Source organism: Mustela nigripes, chromosome 14 (genome assembly GCF_022355385.1).
Source record: "Mustela nigripes isolate SB6536 chromosome 14, MUSNIG.SB6536, whole genome shotgun sequence".
NCBI classification, from domain to species: Eukaryota; Metazoa; Chordata; class Mammalia; order Carnivora; family Mustelidae; genus Mustela; species Mustela nigripes.
Genome location: NC_081570.1, coordinates 6937101 through 6956997, shown reverse-complemented (window position 1 = coordinate 6956997; position 19897 = coordinate 6937101). Strand labels below are relative to the sequence as shown.

Here is a 19897-nt window from a genome sequence, read left to right as displayed (position 1 = left end):
CACCAGTGTGAGTATGTACAGCCTGGAAAGCCAGCAAATGCTGAATTCCCCCCAATTCTTCAGAGAGCAGGTTTACCAGCACGTCCCTGGCTCATTGTCTCAATGACTTTAAGTAGAAAAGACCCTCCTCCAGACTAGAAAATAGGTTTAAACTCCCAAGAAAGCACAATTACCCACATATAAGAGACAAGAGAATTACCAATACAGTGATTCCTTATTATAAAGTCGCAGTGAAGGAAAGCTAGAAGCTGCGATATTGATACAGGAGAATATTAACTCACTTTCTAGAACCTGAAGCTTCTAGCCTATAAAACTGTCCCACATCTCCCATCACAGTGGAGGGCTTGCTGGCACACTCAGATGCTGGCGCACCATGAGGCTTTGTAACTGTAAGATTAGTAGAGCAAAGAGGAGCTCCATACACTTTAGGATCTACTGCTGTGTAACCAGGGGGCGGGAAGTCTGTGCCTGGGGAGGAGAAGTTCCTGCGAACAAGGGTGGGAAGCTTGGATTTCAGGAACAAGCAAAGTTCAGGGCGAGCATTCCCACTCGGCACCACGCAGACCGAGCCATGGGCCTGTGTGGTCTAAGCTGGTGCCAGGGTTTTTGGGAACGTAATTCTGACCATAAGAGAAATTCTCAGAAAGAGAATTAGCTTGAAGAGCTTACTTTACAGAAACCTATCTAAAAATGGTTCTCCACTGGTGATACGAAATCATACTGACTAGTAACTCTGCTAACAAGTGACAGTGAGACTTGCTCAGTAGTGAGACTTGCTCAGTCATCTAGCAGGGATTGCAAAAGATCCAACCAGACAGGATAAAATTTCTCCTGACGAACAATTCAAGAGTTCAACATTTTCATCTCCCTTCTTTTTAAAAGCATCTTTCTTTTTACGGTAACTTAGATGAAATGACTCATGTCCAGATTTAAGGAGCCACTAAAATTTCAGGTAGGAAATAAAAAATCCTTAATCAAGGTTTAGGGCCTTATTACAAAGAATGACATTTGAAATAACCCCAACTTTCCTTCCGAATCTAAAGTCTTCCTAACATTTCACATCTAAAGCTTGACATCATATTCTAGAACACTCTACAATCTCATTCCAGTCCTCTGACAACTTCACTTAACACTGTAATCACAGAAACACCAAAAAACACTTCATGGACCATCTCAGAATATTTACAGATTCTTTATGTATACATACCATCCCCAAAGTGTCTTGACAGCTCTAAAGTTTGGCGATATCTTGCAAGCACAGACATTTAGTTAACCCTGCTCACATGCAGCAGAATGATCTAGAAAACTTAAAGGAGGTTGAGACCAAGACAACGGTTCAGAAGAACCAGCTCGGAAAGATTTAAGCAGTCACCCTACCCGTGATTTGCAAGCCACAAATGGGGACATCGGGCGCCCAATACTCACTTGAACTCCTCCATGAAGGTGCCATGGTGAGCTATGTTTTGCCAAAGGCTTTTAAAAATGGTGCTGATGTGATAGCGGATGGTGAACTTGTCGTAGAACTCACTGGTGGCTCCGGTGTGCTCAACGTCTAGAGAAGAGAGAGAAAGAGACTGAAGCACGGGGACCATCTACCTTTCTAAAAGCAGTCGCTGTGCCCAGGATGTTACCGAGTGCGTGCAAATCTGGAAATACAGGATGTGACAAGACTGTGCCCCTATCTCTCACACGTAAGGCAGGACAGAAATGAGGCAGTGGTTCTGGAGAAACAGGCTTCACAAAGGTCTGGCAATGACACGACACCAAATGAACTGGGCTCACGAAGCGGCTTATACCCCTGGCACAGCGCCCACTCATCAATGACCAGGAAAAAAACAAAAGAAAACCGGGTGGAATTTTCTTAAGGGTCACATACCTATTAAATGTGACTACCGGCCTACCTCATTTTACTGCAGTTTTATAAGTTGTTTTTTCTTTCTTTCTTTCCTCCTTTATTTTTTTTTTTTTTACGAATTGAAGGTTTGTGGCAACCTTGCTTTGCTTCAAGCAAGTCTATTTGCCCCATTTTTCCAACAGCGCTTGCTCACTTCATGTCTCTGGGTCACATCTTGGTAATCCCCGCAAGATCTCAAACTTGCTCATTATCACTGTATTTCTTACGGTGATCGGTGATCAGTGATGATGACTCGCTAAAAGCTCAGATGATGCAGCAATAAAATACTTATTTAAAAGATTTTATTTATTTGAGAGTGAGCAAGTGAGAGAGCATGAGCGACGGGAGGGGCAGAGGGAGAAGCAGCCTCCCTGTGGAGCGGGGAGCCTGACGTGGGGCTCGATCCTGGGACCCTGGGACCATGACCTGAGCCGAAGGCAGATGCTTAACTGACTGAGCCACCCAGGTGTCCCAATAAAATACTTTCAAAATAAGATATACGTGCATCGTTATTTTGGACAGAATGATAATGTACACTTAACAGACCACAGTGCGGTGTAAGTGTAACTGTCATACGCACTGGGAACGAGAAGAATCCATCTGACTTCCTTTATTCTTGTATTTGCTTTATTACAGAGGTCTGGGTCTGCATCTGCAGTATCTCTGAAATATGCCTGTATTATTTTAAATACTTTTGTATAATTAACATTTTCGAACATGTACCAAAATAGAGACAAGTTCAGTAAAATCCCATGTGCTCATCACTAATTTACCGATCACCGACATTCATGTCCTGCTAATTAAAATGGAACAAAGGTTAGACTTAGGTATCCGAAAGACAAAGGGCTGAAGTGAGAGAAGTTTCTGAATTTACAACAAGTTTTAAAAAGAGGGAGGGGCGCCTGGGTGGCTCAGTGGGTTAAAGCCTCTGCCTTCAGCCCAGGTCATGGTCTCGGGGATGAGTCCTGCATCGTGCTTCCCTTCCTCTCTCTCTGCCTACTTGTGATCTCTCTTTGTCAAATAAAGTCTTTAAAAAAATAAAAAAATAAAAAATAAAAAAGGGAGAAAGTTGTCAAATAAAGACAATAAGGCTCAAGAAAAAGATAAAAATATAAATTAAAATAAGATACCATTTTTACTTCGCAGGTATTACAAAAATGACCAAACTGCCTGCGAGCACCTGGGTGAGAGGTACCTTCTGACTGCTCATGAGAATGAACAGGGACACAACCTCTTGAAGGCAATGTGACAATTTGGATCACAAACCACCAAAGAGCCCATTTCTCTGACCCACCAATTCTATTACAGAAAACACATGCAGGCAGGTTCAAAGACTGATCTCCCAGGATAATCTCTACACTACTATTTGTATTAGAAAAAAAACAAATGCCAATGCCCAATGGAGAACATGAAAAAATATTTGTCATACAGGAAGTGAAAAACACAGGTTACTGAATGGGGCCAATCATATTTAAAACGACACACACACACACACACACACACACACACCATATACATACATACATACACATACATACTGGCTGGAAAAAAATACAGACCAAAATGTTAACAGATTCTGAGTGCAGAGACTATCAATAACTTCTTTTTTCTTCTTGGAATTTCTTCTATTTTGCAATGAACATATTTTTTTGGTGAAAAGAAAGGTTATTTAAAAATGAGAGGCATAAGATAATTAACACCTATCATATAAAGACCTAAAAGCACACATGCATATTCATTAGGTCAAGCTTTCTTTACAATGAACTAAGTGTCATTTTGTTAACTGCAGGAAAAAGTGTGAACTGGGGCGTCTGGGAGGCATAGTCAGTTCAGCGTCTGACTCTTGGTTTCGGCTCAGGTCGTGGTCTCACGGGTGGCGAGACTAAGCCCTTCATCAGGCTCTGCGCTCAGTGGGAAGTCTGCTTGAAGATTCTCTCCCTGCTCGGATGTGCTCTTTCACTCTCTCAAATAAATCAATCTTTAATTAAAAATAGTGTGAACTGAAGTGTGGAGAGCCGATGCAAACGGAGTCTACTTGAGAAAGACGCTGGGGGGCTGATACAGAGCCTCTCATACCCTCAGTATCGCCCATAATACCTCTACCACTTCCTGGGCACAGCAGAAGCCAAGTACTGCCAACACTTAAAAAACTTCACTCTTAAAAAACAAAAACAAACAAAAAAAAACTTCACTCCTCATGCTCCCTCGAAACTGTGGCAGCCCAAGTTCGACTTCCCAAGTCCGAGTTCTAGGAGGCCTGAAATGAACTAGATCCTGGGGGCCTTGTGCTCTGCTACTCGCCGTGCTCCGCTCCCTCCTTGTTCTTCTTGTTCGATCTCACTAAGCTGCCCAGGCCTCAAGGCCTTTACACTTGCAGTCCCGGATGCCTGCCATGCTGTGGCTCAGATCTGCACATGATTCACTCCTCCGTCTCATGTTACTCCAGAGTCCCCGTCTCAGAGACCTTCCCCGACTGCGCTCCTTAAAGCAGCATCGTGCCCCTCCCACACCCACCATCTGAATGTATCTTATTTATTGGTTCCATGTCTATTTCTCAAAAAGAACACGGGGCTCACCAGCCATCTGCACCACCCTAGCATCAAAACCAGGGCTGAGGGACGCCTGGGTGGCTCAGTTGGTTAAGCAGCTGCCTTCGGCTCAGGTCATGATCCCAGCGTCCTGGGATGGAGTCCCACATCGGGCTCCTTGCTCGGCAAGGAGCCTGCTTCTCCCTCTGCCTCTGCCTACCATTCTGTCTGCCTGTGCTCGCTTGCTCTCCCCCCACCCTGATAAATAAATAAAATCTTAAAAAAAAAACCCAAAAAACAAAAAACAAAAAACCAGGGCTGACACACAGTAGGAGCGTCTTAAGTATTTGCAGAGTCAGAGACTCAATCAACTTGGGTTAATGCTGGCTTTGTTGATTCAGAGCTCAGTGTTCTTTTAAGTTCTGAGTAGCCAGGTTGGGAAAGCTGTTCCTTAAGGAACTGACTGCTGGTATAAATAAAGTATTCTGATTTTGGAACTTAATTTTATTTTCGAAACAAAAATTGGATCTTAAGTATTTCCAAAGCTAGGATATTCTCTGGGGGTAGAAAAGAGGAGCCCGGTCCATATGCCCATCTCTAGTTCACGTCTGAGACTCTGGACCTCAATCAGAAGGACTTTTTGTTTTTTTTTTAAGATTTTATTTATTTATTTATTTGACAGAGATCACAAGCAGGCAGAGAGACAGGCAGAGAGGGGGAAGCAGGCTCCCTTCTAAGCGGAGAGCCTGATGTGGGGCTCCATCCCAGGACCATGAGATCATGACCTGAGCCGAAGTCAGAGGCTTAACCCACTGAGCCATCCAGGCACCCCTCGGCAGGCCTTATTATGGGGTTGATGCATGAGTTGGGGGCTGTCTGTGGTGTCCCGCTGGAGGGTTCTCTGGGGACTGGTTCCCTGCTACCACAGTAGTAACAGTGCATCAGGCAGGAGCACCTGTGCTAAGGCCCACCTGCTGAAGTTGCTGCCATGCACTAGCTGTTGACCTTCAGCAAGCTTCTGGACCTTTCTAAGCTTCAGGTTCCTATTTGGAAAACGGGAGATATTTATAGCACCCATCTTGATGATGGCTGTGCCGATTAAGTGAAAGGATTAGTGAGGATTCAATAAGTGGTGGCTATTATTAGTAAGGGTATCATCTCTCTAGGACTGCAGACGTGGTCCAGGGCCAGAAGGTACACTGCTTAGTGGCAAAAGGGAAAAGGAGCTTCTTGGATCTTACTAGTGGGGCTCTGCCAGACCCAGCACACATCTCCCAAAAGAGGCCCACCCCCCTGGGACCCCCATGCTTTATTTCAAAGCCACAGTGACAGGCCCAGGGCACTTACTGAGTATAAAATACATTTAACTAGGGGCACCTGGTGGCTCAGTGGGTTAAAGCCTCTGCTTTCAGCTCAGGTCATGATCCGAGGGTGCTGGGATTGAGCCCCACATCAGGTTCTCCGTTCAGCAGGGAGCCTGTTTCTCCCCCACCTGCCACCAGCCTCTCTGCCTACTTGTGATCTCTGTCTGATAAATAAATAAATAAAAACTTAAAAAAAAAACACATTTAACTAAACACTTTTTACTTTTTTTTTTTTTTTTTAAAGATTTTTTATTTATTTATTTGACAGAGAGAAACCACAAGTAGTCGGAGAGGCAGGCAGAGAGAGAGAGACGGAAGCAGGCTCCCTGCTGAGCAGAGAGCCCGATGCGGGACTCGATCCCAGGACCCCGAGATCACGACCCGAGCCGAAGGCAGCGGCCCAACCCACTGAGCCACCCAGGCGCCCTACACTTTTTACTTTTAATACTAACAATACATGTTTACTGCAGAGTAAGTTCAGATAATTTTATTTTTTAGCTTTTATTTATTTATTCATGAGAGACAGAGAGAGAGAGAGGCAGAGGGAAAAGCAGGCTCCCCAGTCCTCTGAGATGGGACTCGATCCCAGGACCCTGGGATCATGACCTGAGCCGGAGACAGACACTCAACTGACTGAGCCACCCAGGTGCCCCAGTTAGATAATTTTTTAAAAAGGAAAAGAAATAAATCCATTCACAGTTTTACCATTCAAAACGAACCATCTCTCTGTTACTATTGTGGTATACGTTCTATCGTACAGATGTCTACCAACACGAGGTCCTACTGTATATACTGCTTCATTACTTGGCATTTTCTTTACTTCTGATGACTTAACCATTTAATGTAAATAACATTATTCTTCACAGCTCATATAGACCCACTTTATGGATAAACTGTAATTTACTTAATTCATCCACAGCTGGAAGAAATTTAGGCTGTTTTTAGCATTTTCCCTGCACTGCATTATAAATGATGCTGCAGTATCACTGTAAACATGCACACACATTCATAATTACCCCCACGGAACAGATGACTAGAAATTAAGTTTGCATGCAAAAGGCTGAGCTATTTATTTAGCTGCTGTCATGGGGCCCCCAATCCGCCTTGATGCTCGGCTTTGCCAGGCTGGGGCTGGGGCTCTGCAGGCTTCCCCTTGCCAGCAGGCCCTCCGTTGGGTTCGCCAATAGGGGGCGCTGCAGGCGAGCAGGGACCTGGTCCCTGGCCACAGGCTGGCTGCTCCTGTCAGCAACAGTGGTTCTTTCTTCCCGCAGCACCAACCGCTTCCAGTTTCCAGCTCAGGTCCACCGTGGCAGAACTAGGAAGCCTGCGCTCCTCGGAGACACCAGCTGGGCAGCGCCCTTCCACAGAGACCTAGGTCCCCATTCTGTCCTGGTCCTCATTCGAGCTAGTTTACTCACTCCAGCCTCTTCCTTGGGTTCCCCCAGCTCTGGAGACAGAGGACGGCTGCTTCCTGAACTTGTAACCTGCCTTACGCCAGAGCTCTCACTTGCCTTTCTGTCCTCCAGTGTCTACTTGACTAGTTCTTCATACGGCTGCTCCCTGAACAACACAGGCTTGAACTCCACGGGGCTACTCACACATTTTTTTTCAATAAATATATACATGGGACCATAAATGTATTTACTCTTCCTTATTTTCTTTTTAAGATTTTATTTCTATTTATTTGAGAGTGAGCAAGTGAGCACGAGTAGGGGCAGAGGGAGAGGGAGAAGCAGATCCCCTGCTGAGCAGGGAGCCTGATGTGGGGCTCGATCCCAAGACCCTGGAATCATGACCTGAGCTGAAGGCAGATGCTTAACTGACTGAGCCACCCAGGTGTCCCTCTTAAGATTTTCTTCATAACGTTTTCCTTCCTCTAGCTTATTTTCTCTTAAGAATATAGTGTGTAATACACATAATGTACAAGGGATGTGTTAACTGACGGCTGATGTTACCGATAAGATGCTACACAGTAAATCTAACATTCTGGTCTAAATCTAAAATCTGGGGGAGTCAAAGGTGAAAGTGGATTTTTGGCTGCCTGGTGGGGGTGAGGGGTCTCTAACAGTTGCTCAATGGTCAACTGTTTATTTTCCTTACTGGACCCTGATTGATACATAGAATATACACATTTTTAGGGCTTTTGGTGTGGACTGCCAAACTGCCCTTCGGAAGGGTTTTACTGGGCGCCTGGATGGTTCAGTCGTTGGGCATCTGCCTTCAGCTCAGGTGATCCCAGGGTCCTGGGATCAAGGCTCCCTGCTAGGTGGGAGGCCTGCTTCTCCCTCTCCCACTCCTCCTGCTTGTGTTCCCTTTCTTACTGTCTCTCTCTGTCAAATAATAAATAAAGCCTTTTAAAAAAAGTTTTACCAATTTACATTCTCAGAGAATTTCATAGCGCTGATTCTGCACACCAGCTAATGGGGAGATGAAACAGTATTTGTAGGTTAGTGTAGTTTGCTACAACTATGTTATAAGGTATTCTCATCTTAAAAAATAAGTTTAAAAAGAAAGACACAGGACGCCTTGGTGGCTCAGTTGGTTAAGCCGCTGCCTTCGGTTCAGGTCATGATCCCAGGGTCCTGGGATCAAACCCTGCATCAGGCACCTTGCTTGGCGGGGAGCCTGCTTCTCTCTCTTTGCCTCTGCCTGGCACTCTGCCTGCTTGTGTGCTCTCTCTCCCCCTGACAAATAAATAAATAAAATCTTAAAAAAGAAAGAAAGAAAGTAAGAAAAAAAGAAAGAAATGGGTAAAAAGAGATGCCTTACTGTATTTTAAGAAATGCAGAATTATCTTCGACTAAGCCTGATATGTGCAAGACACTGAATGAGGTCATGTCCCGTACACACATGACTCATCATTTGTACCTGGAGGTCCTCCCTACCAGGACTAAGGGGAGTGAAAAAGAGGCTTTTTACCCAGGAGTGTTCCCCTGCTATTGCCAAAGCAAGGATGTTAGTGAAACTTCAAGTGCTTGTCTACTTGCTTTAGCTTTAAGAGGAATCAGTAGGTTGGGAAGAAAAAAAACCTTTTTTTTTTTTTTTTCATTTTTTAAAGTAATTTCTATACTGAACGTGGGGCCTGAACTCAGAACCTACAGATCAAGGGTCACATGATCTCCCAATGGAGCCAGCCAGCCAGCTGAACTCTTACTAGATGTTACAAAGCAGTGGTGACAAAAGGACAAAGGAGGCAGGCGGACCGCTGGAACCCTCAGTAGCGCAGAGAGGGGATGGCACCAGCTCCAAAGGAGCAGGAGCAGGTCTTGGTCAACAGGGAAAGGATGGTCACCACTGAGGGCTGTCACGACACAGTGGAATCCTCAAACTTCTGCGGCTGCAGGAACAGCAAGCAACCGCACTCACGGACAGCCAGTGTTTCTCCCAAGAGTGCAGCAAGTACACTCTACTAAATGCTGAAGACACCAAGTGCCCAGAATGTGCTAGGTTTGACAGAGGACAGACAAGACGCACTTCCTTTCCTGCAACATGTACCAGCTGGAAGGAAAATGTGCCATTAGTACAACCCTATGCCTTTGTTGGCAGACAGGTTAAGGGGTCTCAAGGTCATCAGCTTGATGAAAACACACTGTTAGTTCAAAAGCCAAATTCCGTAACAATTCAGAATCCAATTCTTCCGGCAGTGGAGGATCTCCCTGCAGAGAGTCTGATGCGGGCTCTGTCTGCTCACCAGTGGGACCCAGCGCCTAGCAGGCAGCAGGTGCTCAATAAACCTTCATAGATTTAGTGAACGAGGGAAGGCTCCCTGATATCCTGATTCCACAGATCTGAGTGGGGCTCGAAAATAAACATTTTTAACAAGCTTCTCGTTTTACTCACGCTCTAGAAACTCTGAGTTATACGACAGATTTCTAAAAGTAGCTGCAAGTGCATCTGACTTACAGTGGATCCTGCCCTATCATCAGGGACCAGCTCATAGAATGGTCCATGGATACGTCCACTGATCTAAACTAAGCAACAGTAACCTGCTTTGCCAGTGGCGGGGTTAAGCAGGTTACACTTGGAAGAGGCCATCAGGATATTAGCTACCAGATTTAGAGCAACTCCCATCCACTTGCCTACCCAAATACCCAGAACCTACCTGTATAAAATTTCATCAGTGAAGGGACCAACAATTTGGTGGAGAGAGGATGGTTTTCGATCATTTCAAAAAACTTCTGGGTTCGTGGCTGAACAGCAGGGTTGGTCATAAACATGACTTCTACCAGTTTGGCCACCAGATACGGATTTCGGATGTAGTTCTGGTTACACAACATCACAACAAGGAACGTCACAATGTCCTGAGTACAGGGTTCATAAAGCACCTGAGGAGAGTATCTGGAGAAAGGCAAAAAAAGTAAGAAATGAAGCTCCCAGAAGCTCTAGCTGTGTGGACGCTGGGGTCATCGAGCAGGGAAGGGGCCAATAGGTCTACAAGCCAAGATGCTGAATTCCCTTGAACTGCTGAGTTTCAAATAACTACTGACTTTGCAACTAGACAGACTTTAAATCTATTGTGTCTACTGGCTAAAGCATGTTACAGTAACTTACATTATTTTAGGAAATAAACCAAAGCCACCATGATTAAATTATGGGGTAAGGTTCATAAAAGAGTTGTTTTTTTTTTTAAACAACAACAAAAAAAACTTAAAAAAATAAAAAAAAAAAGATTTTATTTTTAAGTACTCTCTATACTCAGTGTGGAGCTCAGACTCCTGACCTTGAGATCAAGATCGCACGCTCCACTGACTGCGCTTGCCAGGGGCCCCTAAAATTTTTTCTGGCAGTTGTTTTAATTAAACAAGCAAGCAAACGAACAAACAAACAAACTTGAAATGCCAGTTATAAACTCAAGGCATTTCCTTGTAAGCTTTCTCCAGTGTTATAATTGAGAAAAATTTCAGTACAAAATATAGATGTGGATATTTCTGGCTTCTGAATGTTCACTTAGATATTTATAAACTGTTTGCTCCTTCTGTTTCTCAGAAACACATACTCAATTATTAGAAATTCAACTCAATTTTCAGAGAGTACATTCTTATCGGCATTGTTAATCCTGCTCCTGTCTTGAAGATATTATTGGAACTGGCTTAGTGCCAGAGTTGGATTTATTTTTCCAGTCTCCAGGCAGCATTCGCTTACAGCAGTTACACAGAATTTTAGGCATAAAATGGAGGGCTGCAATGTAGTTCGTAATATAATGTACACGCCACGTACAAAAACAAATTAGAACCATGTAGTATGTCAAAGGTACTTACTGTACAATAAAAAATAAAAATTCAGCAACATCTTCTACATAAAACTCAGGCAATGCTGCAAATACCTTGGGGACATCTGAGTTTAAAGGCAGTGTTATACTGTCAAAGAGAATAAAATCACAAGTTACAGAACAAAACCATGGCACCTGGAAACTACCCCCTAACCCCTCCGCAGAAAACCCCAACTAACCAACCGACCAACCAAAAAAACACAAAATCCTGGCACCTGAAACCCTAAGGACTGTGACATGGCCATTACAAGTTAAATATTTTAATGGGGGGAAAAGCCTCCTAGAACACAAATACGGAGAAGGTACACAAGCCAGGAGACCAGAGCCTGAAATGAACAGGGAAGAATGAAGACAGTGGACGGATTAGGGTGTGCAGGAGACGTTTCTCCTCTTACTGATTTTCCGTTAAGATTAATATAGTAAAATAGGAAGGAAACAGAAGGGTCATATTTGGTCATTTTATGCGATTCAATCTGTTTTGAGACAAGTGAGCTGCACAACATTTTCGGCTCCTGCAGAGGGCGCTGGGCCAAACTTAACAACATCAGTCGATCCAGAGACTTCACATAATAAACTAGTAAAACAATAAACTAGTAAAACTGGCTGGGTATCTTCCTGCACCCAGTCCGTGAAAGGACCTAATACTCTGTTATCTCCAGGTTTTAGTTTCCAACGTACAGATTTCCTTTTCTATCAATCTAGCTGATTTGTAAAAAAAGGACCAGGTCAGAATTAAACTAGGAGGTGCTGACATTCCCTTCTTAACTGTAATCCCTGGGAAAACACTTATTAATATTACGGATTTTGTAGTCTGTACAGGTACAACCTAGAAACTGAAGAACAGATCCTTGATAAAGTAAGGGTTTGGGTTTCAGCTATGGACTGAGGGACAGTGAAGACAACACAGCCGAGACAAGGAGGGCGGAGGGGAGGTGGGAGGGGCACACTCACTCGGGATAGGCGGGGTCCAGGATGCGGAGCAGCAGCTGGATGAGAAGGCCATAAAAATTCAAACATCTTCTCAGAAAGCTCTCATCAAGTAAACCAGCGTCAGCACAGGCCTTGCACCGTACCAGTTTCTGCGGAAGGAGGTACGCCCCCACCCACAGATTAGTCGGTGGCCAAGTGCCGGCAGGTTCGACTGGCCAGGGACCAGGCCAGGAGATTCGAGGTTCTAGGGTTTTCGCGAGCTTCGTCTCTAACTAACTATAATATGCTGGTCACGTCCCCAAAGCTTTCCTTGTTCTGAGAGATACAGAAGTACACCGTGCAAACCACTGGATGGAAGGCTGAGCACATAGTTCAGGTTCAAAAAGAAGGTCTTCCTGTCAAATTGAAATAGCTTGACTGGGGGACAGGGTTGATGGGCGTCAGACAGAGATGGTGAGTGGATAGAAGCCAGACAGATCTGCATCTGAGTTCCAGGTCACCACTTCTGCCCTTGGACAAAATGTTTGTCCACTGATGGTCCCGCACCTGCCTCAGAGGACAGTTGTGAGAAGGAAACCCGGGCACGCATGCGCATCGGCGTGTCCATTTGAACAGTTTCCAGGCTCCTTCTGACAGGTCTGTGGGGTGCTCACGGGGGTCTACAGACACCAGAAAAGGGCTCCTGGTGTATTCTGCACCTCAGCAGGTATTGTCTATTAGTAAATAAAGCAAAATCTACTTAACTTGCCCCAGAAATCGAAGTTAAAATGTCCATATACCTTCCTACTAATCAAGAGAAACCAGAATCCGCTAATACTCAGCTCTAGAATTTGAACAAAAACACAAGATAAATGCGTAAGTAAGCGGTCTACACTCCCTTGTACAGCCTTTGCTCAGCATCCGTCTCACCAGCAGAAATCTTCCTGTCCACAGTTAGGTTCTGTGCAGTGGATCGTTTTTAACGACAAATGAAGGAGGGACAAGGTGGGGGGGGGGTCTTCCCACAGCCACAAATCCACTCGGTTACACACTGTGAAAATGCATGGCTGGCACACTGGGTCACAGAGCTGGGGGGCAGTGGAGGGGGAGAACCTCGCAGAAGGGCTAAGTGAGGCAGGTGAAGGCCAACCGAGGACGATAAAAACAGGAAGAATGCACACTGCCACTGGCAAAGCACCTGCAGATTCTGTCCTGATTTAAATCCTGCAGGGAGACCGGGGTGAGATCATGACCTGGTCTGAAAGTCCAGTGTTTCATCTTCAGGGAAAGAACGACAGAGGCAAAAGGACACTACAGGGCTCTGCGCAGGCACACATTCTGGGAGGAGAACGGCTGCCGCGCGGCCAGGCTGTGACGATTCCCATCAGCCGTACAAACCTTAAGCTGAGTTTTGCAGCGCTTCAGCATCTCGCGGTGTCTAGTTGCCAGCGGGGAGTCTTTCCATTGGCTTTCATTGTTTTTCAGATCTTCCACGGTTCTGAAACCAAGGACTAAAGGTCAAACCCAAGAAGACACGCGGATCCTTCTTACGCGGATCCTTCTTACCGACTTGTTCCGACCCTGTCGAGGACCGTCAGACATCTCCTCCTACCTCCAGCACCTTGAAAGTCAGAGTATTTCCTGTCATGCGTTGGCAGAACCTTTCTTAGGGTTCCTGATCTAACGAATGTCTTAAAATTGGTGGTACTTCACATTTAATGACATTTAGTCATTTCTTTTGGAAAGAAATAACTATTTACATCGTTCCCTTCTTTTCCTAGGAGGGAGAACAAGAAGTCCTGCCTGAAGGTTCACGGTTACTAGGCCTTGGCCAGTTACCCCAAACCAAACGCTGGTTCGACAATGCCAGTGCCCTTCCGTCTTCTGCGACCGTTCCCTCCACGTGGAATGCTCTTCTCGGAAATGATCTTTGCGGCATGCTCCTTTACTCCTTCCTATGCCCGCCCAAATACCAGCTGCCAGTCAGGCCATGTGCGGCATATTTTAGAGACTGGCTCACCTAATGCTCTATCAACCCCTCTCTGTCGAGACAATTATAGAAAACTGGAGGTTGGCACATTTTTTTGGAACTACACCTTCCCCGACTCCCTTGCTGCCAGTGAATCTGCCCACGACCTAAGCTTCCATCGAGAAGTGACCCCTCGCTGGAGGCAGAAGAGCATGTTGAGGGTGGCAGCCACAACAGCGTTTCTGGAAGCACAGTGGCGGAGGAGTTCTGCCTGAGGCAGTGACAGAGGCTCTACGGTCAGGATGAACCGTGGAACAGCTTCCTGCCAGGTCAGGTTCAAAGGCGAACTCTGGGTACATACCTGAGCCCTCCCCAGAACTGATGACGATCTGACAGACTGACTGCAGTCACGGAAACTGCCACATGGCACCCGTCTCTACAGCTTGGGGTGAGGGAGGTGGGGCTGGAAGACACTCAGAAGCCCCGTGGGATGGCTGACTGGCCTGGCAGCCTGCCTCTAGGGAGCCGAACGGGACAGGCTTGTGAAAAGTGCAAGGAAGCCTTGTTTAGCTTCCAAGAGGGTGGTAATGACAACCAGTGTGGAGACAAATCTGTTTTTTCAAACAAGCCACTATAGATTTCAAAGCACTTGGACTTAATACTTCCCTTTCGTACCCTTGGCTCCTTAGGGACGTGAACATCTCTGGGACTGGGACATCGTTATTCTACCTACCACATTTGTGGGGAGAGAACGCGGGAGTGTGTGTGGAACGGATCCTGGAGTTGCCTGATCTGCAAGAGGGAACCATGCGAACACCCTTCTGTGTAGGACTAAATTCACGGACACCATTACATCCACCAGAGACCCTGGATTCAAGATGGTCGTGAGTAGCTGGGAGGGGTCTGAAATGTGCACCCAGCTAGTGGACTCAAACTTGGCATTGACAGGGACCTATGCTGAGTGAAGCTGGGCTAGCTGGTATCCCTTGACAGAATTCAGAGGAAGGAATCTAAAGTTTAAGAAGCTGAGAATATTCAGATAGATACACCACGGATGACTGGCTCAGACAACCCCTCCTCCCAAACCTGCCTCTCTCTCCCCCCATATCCTAGAGGACATCTCTCCTATCACAGTGTTGGAAAGCACACAGGTGAGGGGAACATCTTTGAGCACAAGAGTGACCGTCCACAGTCGCCTGGGCGTGAACGCAGTCGATGGTACCATTGAAATGGATCAACCAAAGTCAGTAAAAGAGATGGGATCCCAGGGCTCCAAGATGAAGAAACAGACAAATTCACAATCACAGCTTGCAACCGCATAAGCCTTTCCCAATAACTGATATTATAAGCTGATAAAATCAGCAAATAGGAGGAAAATTTGAATAAAAGATGAACAAGCCTGACCTAACCAACAAATGCACCGTGCAGTAAGTAACACAGAAAGCACATTCTTTTCAGGTCTCCACGGAACATTTACTCATGTACCTGTTGGGCTATAAAGCAAATTTCTTTTTTTTTTTTTAAAGATTTATTCATTTATTTGACAGAGAGAGATCACAAGTAGGCAGAGAGGCAGGCAGAGAGAGAGGAGGAAGCAGGCTCCCTGCTGAGCAGAGAGCCCGATGCGGGACTTGATCCCAGGACCCTGAGACTATGACCCGAGCCGAAGGCAGCGGCTTAACCCACTGAGCCACCCAGGCGTCCCTATAAAGCAAATTTCAATGAAGTTCGAAGGACACAAATCAGAGCACGTCCTCTGACCACCGTGAAATTGAACTAGGAATCAATAACAAATGATAAACAGACAAATCCCCCAAGAATCTGGAATTTCAACAATGTATTTTTCAATAACCCACTGGTCAAATAAGAAATAATAAAAATTAGAAAATATTTTGAACTGATCAGTAAAATGTGACATACCAAAACTGAGAACTGCAGCTAGAACCAGGCTTGGAGGGAAAGGAACAGCCTTAAATACACGTATAAGGGCTGAAAATGGATGATATATGTACCAATCTTTTTTTTTTTTTTTAAGATTTTATTTATTTGACAGATAGAGATCACAAGTAGATGGAGAGGCAGGCAGAGAGAGATAGAGGGAAGCAGGCTACCTGCTGAGCAGAAAGCCCGATGTGGGACTCAATCCCAGGACCCTGAGATCATGACCTGAGCCGAAGGCAGCGGCTTAACCCACTGAGCCACCCAGGCATCCTATATGTACCAATCTTAAGAGGCAACAGAAATATCAACAAAAAGCAAATTTAAACTAAAAGTATATAGAAGGAAATAATGAAGAACCTGCAGACATTAAAATGATAAAAAGATGTTATGAACAACTTCAAGCCTAGAAATTTTGAAGCTTTAGATGTCACAGAAATACTGACACAAGATAAAATAAAAGTGTAAATAGTCATATATCTAATAACAGAATAAAACACATAATCAAAAACTTTCCCATAAAGAAATAACTTATAAACTCTTTTTTAAAGAAGATTTTATCTGTTTGAGAGAGAAGGAAAGACAGACAAGCAGGGGGAGTGGAAGGGAGCCCAACACAGGGCTCCATCCCAGGACCCTGGGATCATGACCTGAGCAGAAGGCAGATGCTTAACAACTGAGCCACTCAGGTGCCCCTAATAAACTCTTCCAAAGAACATAAAAAGAGAGAATACTCCCCAACTCAATATTGGCAAGCATGATACCAAAACCTGAGGAAGACGTACCAAGAAATGAAAATGGTAGGCCCATCTTTCTTTTGAACATAGACTCAAAAATCCTAAACAGAGTATTAACAAACTGAATATCCAATGAGCTATAAAAGCAATAATATAAAAACTGAGTTTATTCCAGGAATGAAAGACTAGTTTAGCATCAGAAAACTAGTTGATATAATTCAGCCACATTAACCGAACAGAGGAGAAAAAAATTTCTGATCTCTTCAATAGTTTTGGAAAAAGCATTTAGTAAAATTCAACTTCTGTTAGGAATAAAAAACTTTTAAGATACTAGAAATAATGGGAAATGTTCTTCATCTGATAACAGAGGACATACAAAAAAAAACCTCTCCCCTCTTGAATTAGAACAATAGAAAAATTTGAAGAAAGTTGCCTCTAGTCAAGATTTTACTAGAAGTTATAGCCAGTATGCTAAGGCACAGAAAAAAAGTGTAGGAAAGAAAACTGACACCATTTACCAACGACACAAATAAGTGTAGAAAGAAAATCTTAAAGCATCTACAGAGTAACCATGAGCATTAACAGGTGATTAGCAAGATAGATACAAAGAGATACAGAGTTACAGATAGAGATATGACATACTTTTTCTCATAGCCAGACATGTACATAGGTCCTGGACCAAATGCAGTGGTCACACTATTATTATTCCAGAGGACCTGTTTCGAAATGTGTTTGGTTCTTATTTCTGTGATTTGTTTATTTGGAGGCATTGGCACATGGGGAGAAATGCTTAGGTCAAGAAACACAGCAATGGTGCTAATGAATGGGAAACTGATGGCTACTACCTGGCCATTCTGGGTTCCTTATGCCATAGGCCAACATGCAAAAAAGAGAATTCCATGATGGCAGGGGTCAGAGAATTCCATGATGGCAGGGGTCAATGATCTTTTTTATCAAGAGAAACTACAGTTACTGTTTCAGACTCCAGAGGAGGAGGAGAATGACTGGAACCCAGGAGATCCTTTAAAGGGCCTCCTGGTCAACACCACACTCAGTAAAAAAAGTTAAGGGAAGTCTAAAACCACATACCGAGTATTGAGATCTCTCTGAAACCAAGGCTGGGTCACTCTGCCACATAAAGAACTCTGGTGGACTGAGGACTGTGGACAGGGAACCAGAAGCAGATGGTTCACTGCAACATATTCACTCCTGGCATTCGAATCCACTGGTCACAAGAGAACTGCTTTCTTCATACCTCAGGCAATCCCAGGAGATGGGGTCATGTACGTACCTATTGAGCTCCCGGATGGCCCGGAGTCTGCGGATGTAGCGACGGCAGCTTGGCAGAATGGAGAGGTGGTGGGCGTGCAGGGTAAGAAAAAAGCATTCTGTAGGGAATTTCGGCTCAGAAAATGGAGGCTGATCTCCATCTAGGAAAAATAACATGATTCCCTAAATAAAGGCTTTAAGAAGATTAAATCAGGCGAAAAGCACAATTAAGACAGAATTACACTTGAATTTTCAAGAAGCTTAAGGATGCTTTTTAAAAAATATAGACTAAGGGACGCCTGGGTGGCTCAGTTGGTTAAGTAGCTGCCTTCGGCTCAGGTCATGATCCCAGCGTCCTGGGATCGAGTCCCACATCGGGCTCCTTGCTCCGCAGGGAGCCTGCTTCTCCCTCTGACTCTGTCTGCCACTCTGTCTGCCTGTGCTCACTCTCGCTCTCTCTCTCTCTGACAAAATAAATTAAAAAAAAAAAAAAACTTAAAAAAATATATAGACTAAGTTATAAGCAGCACAGAATTCCTATGAGCTCCATTGAATGATTAGGTATTTTGCCCCATCTGATTAAATGTTAGCATAGACGTACATCAACAATCTGTCGTTACAAGTCTTCCTGATGTATTTTATATAACCATTCCTATAATTCAACACAGGCCATGAAACATCACCTTGAATCTCAAAATACTGATAGACTATGTTAATCTACAGATTCCAAAGCCATTTCTGTACCGTGGGCATGTCTGCCGCTTCTAATTCTTCTCTATTATAAACAGTGTTTGGAAGATCTGTATGAAAAATCACTCCACTCCCAGAATTGGGAGTATATTCTAAAACATAAAATTATTGAGAATGACAGTGTTAAAATTTTTGGTATAAATTAGAATTCATTAAATAAATTCATTAAATTCCATCTATTTCTTAACAAACTTACATTCTATCTTATCACTTGGTTTTTGGATTATCTATCTAGCTATTTATTTTTAAAGACTTTATTTTTAAGTAATCTCTACACTCAACAATGTAGGGGCTCAAATTCACAACTCTGAGATGAAGAGCCCCAAGCTTCACCGACTGAGCCAGCCAGACACCCCTGTTTTTGGATAATTTACACATATACAACAATAACCTGAATTTCTTTCAATTTGTATCTAATTCCTATTGGTATATTTTTTCCAGCAAGTATCTTTTATTTTCTATGATATATACTGCTTACATTTTTGTTCCCCAAAAGAAAACTATCTCTTGGTAGAATTCAGTTTGGGCCTTATACATTTATAACAGGTTTACATTTTGAAAGGCATGATTCTATCAAACATAAGACATATTTTGCTCCATTCTTTAATTCTGCATACTCATTTTTTTTTTTAAAGATTTATTTATTTGACAGAGAGAAATCACAAGTAGTCAGAGAGGCAGGCAGAGAGAGAGAGGGAAGCAGGCTCCCTGCCAAGCAGAGAGCCCGATGTGGGACTCAATCCCAGGACCCTGAGATCATGACCTGAGCCGAAGGCAGCGGCTTAACCCACTGAGCCACCCAGGCGCCCTGCATACTCATTTTATCTCGCTCTACAAAAAGCATATTTATCTAAGATACTGTATATACATATCGTCTCTGATGATATGTTTCATTTATTAAATCATTATAAATTTGTTTCCTTCATGGCTGGGTTAAATCCTCTGTTCAGTTTTTTCATGTTTTCTTTATTTTTATATTATACATATAAAATATAAAAATAAAAAAATAAAAGATATATATATAAAGAATATAAATACACGTATATGTATATTTTTAAATGTTTAACCCCTTGATTCTTCTGGAATTTACTAGTCCATGATATGATTCCAAGATGATATTAGTTACTACTCATCCAAGTGATACTAATCAAACACTAACTTTATTGCTCATCAGATACTAGTTTTTATTATAGTTTCCATGTTTCTCTAGAACGCATGTACCCATCTGATCACAATGCTGCCAGGTAGGCAGGGAACCCCTATCCTATTC

General features: G+C 43.9%; 1 protein-coding gene across 2 annotated transcripts in view; it reads right to left on the bottom strand.

Moving 5' to 3' along the window:
• Nucleotides 1–19897, bottom strand: part of UBE4B (ubiquitination factor E4B) — a 120212-nt gene that overhangs the window by 14105 nt on the left and 86210 nt on the right. For both annotated transcript variants that reach the window (XM_059375239.1, XM_059375240.1), the window contains 6 exons: nucleotides 17900–18038; nucleotides 13363–13462; nucleotides 12007–12134; nucleotides 11045–11143; nucleotides 9889–10124; nucleotides 1426–1552 (listed from right to left, as the gene is read on the bottom strand). In XM_059375239.1, coding sequence (XP_059231222.1) covers nucleotides 1426–1552; nucleotides 9889–10124; nucleotides 11045–11143; nucleotides 12007–12134; nucleotides 13363–13462; nucleotides 17900–18038 — 829 coding nt within the window. The remainder of the gene's footprint in view (nucleotides 1–1425; nucleotides 1553–9888; nucleotides 10125–11044; nucleotides 11144–12006; nucleotides 12135–13362; nucleotides 13463–17899; nucleotides 18039–19897) is intronic.